The sequence below is a fragment of the Penaeus japonicus genome, unplaced genomic scaffold (genome assembly GCF_977035675.1).
Source record: "Penaeus japonicus unplaced genomic scaffold, GWHDUDI00000001_assembly GWHDUDI00000038, whole genome shotgun sequence".
Lineage (NCBI taxonomy): Eukaryota > Metazoa > Arthropoda > Malacostraca > Decapoda > Penaeidae > Penaeus > Penaeus japonicus.
The window spans coordinates 20,457,131-20,460,767 of NW_028234440.1; the positions used below are offsets into that span (position 1 = coordinate 20,457,131).

Sequence of the window (3,637 nt, forward strand, 5' to 3'; positions counted from 1 at the left end):
CTATAAATATATTTACCTGTTTAATATGACAAGACTTGAGTTGAGGCGCATATCGTTGACATGTGGCATGTCGTCCGGACAGAGCCCTCTGCTGCGACATGTCCAGTCATTTCTACGAATAAGAATAAACCTGATGTGAAAATGAACTTGAAAATGACGAAAATTTAGTGATGATCAGAAAGTAGAAATAGGCCTACAGTGATTATGATATGATAGGAATAAACGTACTTTATAAAGGGATTGTGGAGTTTTTCGTTTTATTTTTTATTATTATTATTATTTTTTGAACTAACGACTGTATCCTGAGATATATTAATTGTTTGATTAATCTTTTAGTATTTCTTATCTTGTTATCTAGATGAAAAAAAAAACAAAAAAACAGTACAGATCTCCTATCTGAGGTGCTGCTTCAGTGACCTATCATTCGTTTCTACTCTAATCTCCGACCTTGCCTCCCACCTCACGTACCTTCACAATCACCAATCACACCCACCGTCCCATCTCCAACCACACCCACCGTTCCAATCTCCAACCACACCCACCGTTCCAATCTCCAACCACACCCACCGTTCCAATCTCCAACCACACCCACCGTTCCAATCTCCAACCACACCCACCGTTCCAATCACCAACCACACCCACCGTTCCAATCTCCAACCACACCCACCGTTCCAATCACCAACCACACCCACCGTTCCAATCTCCAACCACACCCACCGTCCCATCTCCAACCACACCCACCGTTCCAATCTCCAACCACACCCACCGTTCCAATCTCCAACCACACCCACCGTTCCAATCTCCAACCACACCCACCCATCCCATCTCCAACCACCCCCACCGTCCCAATCGCCACCACCCCCACCGTTCCAATCTCCAACCACACCCACCGTTCCAATCTCCAACCACACCCACCGTTCCAATCTCCAACCACCCCCCCCGGTCCCATCTCCAACCACACCCACCGTTCCAATCTCCAACCACACCCACCGTTCCAATCTCCAACCACACCCACCGTTCCAATCTCCAACCACACCCACCGTTCCAATCACCAACCACACCCACCGTTCCAATCTCCAACCACACCCACCGTTCCAATCTCCAACCACACCCACCGTTCCAATCTCCAACCACACCCACCGTTCCAATCTCCAACCACACCCACCGTTCCAATCACCAACCACACCCACCGTTCCAATCTCCAACCTTGCCTCCCACCTCCCGCACCTCCCCAATCACCAAACACACCCACCGCCCCAATCCCCAATCACACACACACACAGCCAGCAAGCACTAAACGCCAAACTCACACGTATCCAATCAGGTATCTGAAAACCCCCGAAGCCACGACCTCGCCCAGGGTGTTAGCGAGCCTCTGGGTGAAGGACATCGGATGGTCGAACGTAAAGACGGGGGCGGGCGAAAAGGACGGGAAGGTCGGGCATCCCGCTATGTCGGCCTGGGGGGCAACGAGGCCGAGCGGGGACACGTAGATGAAGGGGACCTGTGAGGGATATGTATGGGGTGTTAGTGTGTTGGTGATTGAAGGGTCTTCTAATATACGTGCACACGCATACGCATACGTACACGTATACGCAAACGCACACGCACGCACGGACACGCACACGCACGCACGGACACGCACGCACGCACGCACACGCACGCAGACGCACGCACGCACACACACATTAGCATTATCACACAAACACCGGTTTTTTTTTTTTTTATCTCGTACCAGATCCTCAATCTGAACGAAGACGGATAAAGATAACAACCACAATGATAAGAAACAACAATAGAACAATAACAGTAGTGCCACGACTAATGATAACAGGTAACAACAAACAAAAACAACAACAATAATACACATAATGAGTCTCACAAGCTAAAAAAAAAACATAATGAGTCTCATAAGCTAAAAAAAACGAAAACATAATGAGTCTCATAAGCTAAAAAAAAAACATAATAAGTCTCATAAGCTAAAAAAAACGAAAACACAATGATTCTCATAAGCTAAAAAAAACGAAAACACAATGATTCTCATAAGCTAAAAAAAACGAAAACATAATGAGTCTCATAAGCTAAAAAAAACAACATAACGAATCTCATAAGCTAAAAAAAAAAAAACATAACGAGTCTCATAAGCTAAAAAAACAAAAACATAACGAGTCTCATAAGCTAAAAACCCAGCACCGAAGGGGGCGTATCCCCCCCTCCTACAGTACCTTCAGCTGATGAACCACCGACAGATAGCAGTCCGAGAAGAAGGAAGTGAGGAGCACCACATCAAACTCCTCCTTCAGGAGATCCTGCACCTCGGGAGACGCCAGAGTCCTTAGGCACACGTCGAAGGACCCCTTCATAACTATGAAAGGAGGTGCCATGATATTTCCCGAGAAGGCGTTCGGAAAGTAATCGTGGAGGTCGGCGTCCCGTAAAACGACTTCCCGGATGTTTGGCGTTTCCCTCTTGGGGGCGTAGGGGGTCACCAGAGTCACCTGTGGGAGGGGGGCAGGGATGGGGGGGGGGCAGGGTGGGAGGGGAAGGGGAAGGGGACAGGGTGGGAGGGGAAGGGGAGGGGACAGGGTAGGGTGGGAGGGGAAGGGGAGGGGACAGGGGGGGAGGGGAAGGGGAGGGGACAGGGTGGGAGGGGAAGGGGAGGGGACAGGGTGGGAGGGGAAGGGGAGGGACAGTTGGTATGGTAAGGGGAGGGAACAGGTTGAGGGGGGGGGGGGCAGGGAGTGAGGGGAAGGGGAGGGGATAAAAAAACAGGGTGGGAGGGGGGGGGGGTGGGGGGGGAAGGGAGGGGACAGTGTGGGGGGGGGGCAGGGTGGGAGGGGAAGGGGAGGGGGGGGGGGGGACAGGGTGGGAGGTAGAGGGAGGTGGGCAGGGGAGGGGGGACAGGGTGGGAGGGGAAGGGGAGGGGGACCAGGGTGGGGTAGGGGAAGGGGAGGGTACAGGGGAGGGAGGTGGAAAGGGGAGGGGGACAGGGTTGGGAGGGGAAAGGGGAGGGGGAACAGGGTGGGAGGGGAAGGGGGAGGGGGACAGGGTGGGAGGGGAAGGGAGGGGGGACAGGTTGGTAGGTTAAGGGGAGGACAGGGGGGGTGATGGTAAGGGGAGGGACAGGGTGTGGGGGACAAGGTGTTGGGAAAGGGGAGGGGGACAGGGTGGGAGGGTAAAGTGGAGGGGACAGGGTGGCGAGAGGAAGGGGACGGGGAAAAGGGTGGGAGGAGGGAGGGGAGGGGACAGGGTTGGGGGGAAGGGGAGGGGACAGGGTGGGAGGGGAAGGGGAGGGGGCAGGGGTGGGGGGGAAGGGGAGGGGGCAGGGTGGGAGGAAGGGGGGGGGACAGGGTGGGGGGGGGGAAGGGAAGGGAAGGGTGGAGGGGAAGGGGAGGGGACCCGGTGGGAGGGGAAGGGAGGGGACCCGGGTGGTAGGGGGAAGGGGAGGGGACAGGGTGGGAGGGGAAGGGGAGGGGACAGGGTGGGAGGGGGGGCAGGGTGGGAGGGGACAGGGTGTGAGGGGGAGGGGAGGGGACAGGGTGGGAGGGGAAGGGGAGGGGACAGGGTGGGAGGGGAAGGGGGAGGGGAAGGGGGGAGGGGAGGGGGAAGGGGGGGACAGGGTGGGAAGGGAAGGGGA

The 3,637-nt window shown here is 55.1% G+C and overlaps 1 protein-coding gene across 1 annotated transcript in view; it reads right to left on the reverse strand.

Annotated features, from left to right (window-relative positions):
- The window catches only part of LOC147467121 (UDP-glucosyltransferase 2-like), a 45,256-nt gene that overhangs the window by 28,568 nt on the left and 13,051 nt on the right, over nt 1-3,637 (reverse strand). The window contains exons 3-5 of the mRNA XM_086533042.1: nt 2,226-2,498; nt 1,311-1,504; nt 17-112 (exon numbers count right to left, since the gene is read on the reverse strand). Of these exons, the coding sequence (XP_086389168.1) occupies nt 17-112; nt 1,311-1,504; nt 2,226-2,498 (563 nt within the window). The remainder of the gene's footprint in view (nt 1-16; nt 113-1,310; nt 1,505-2,225; nt 2,499-3,637) is intronic.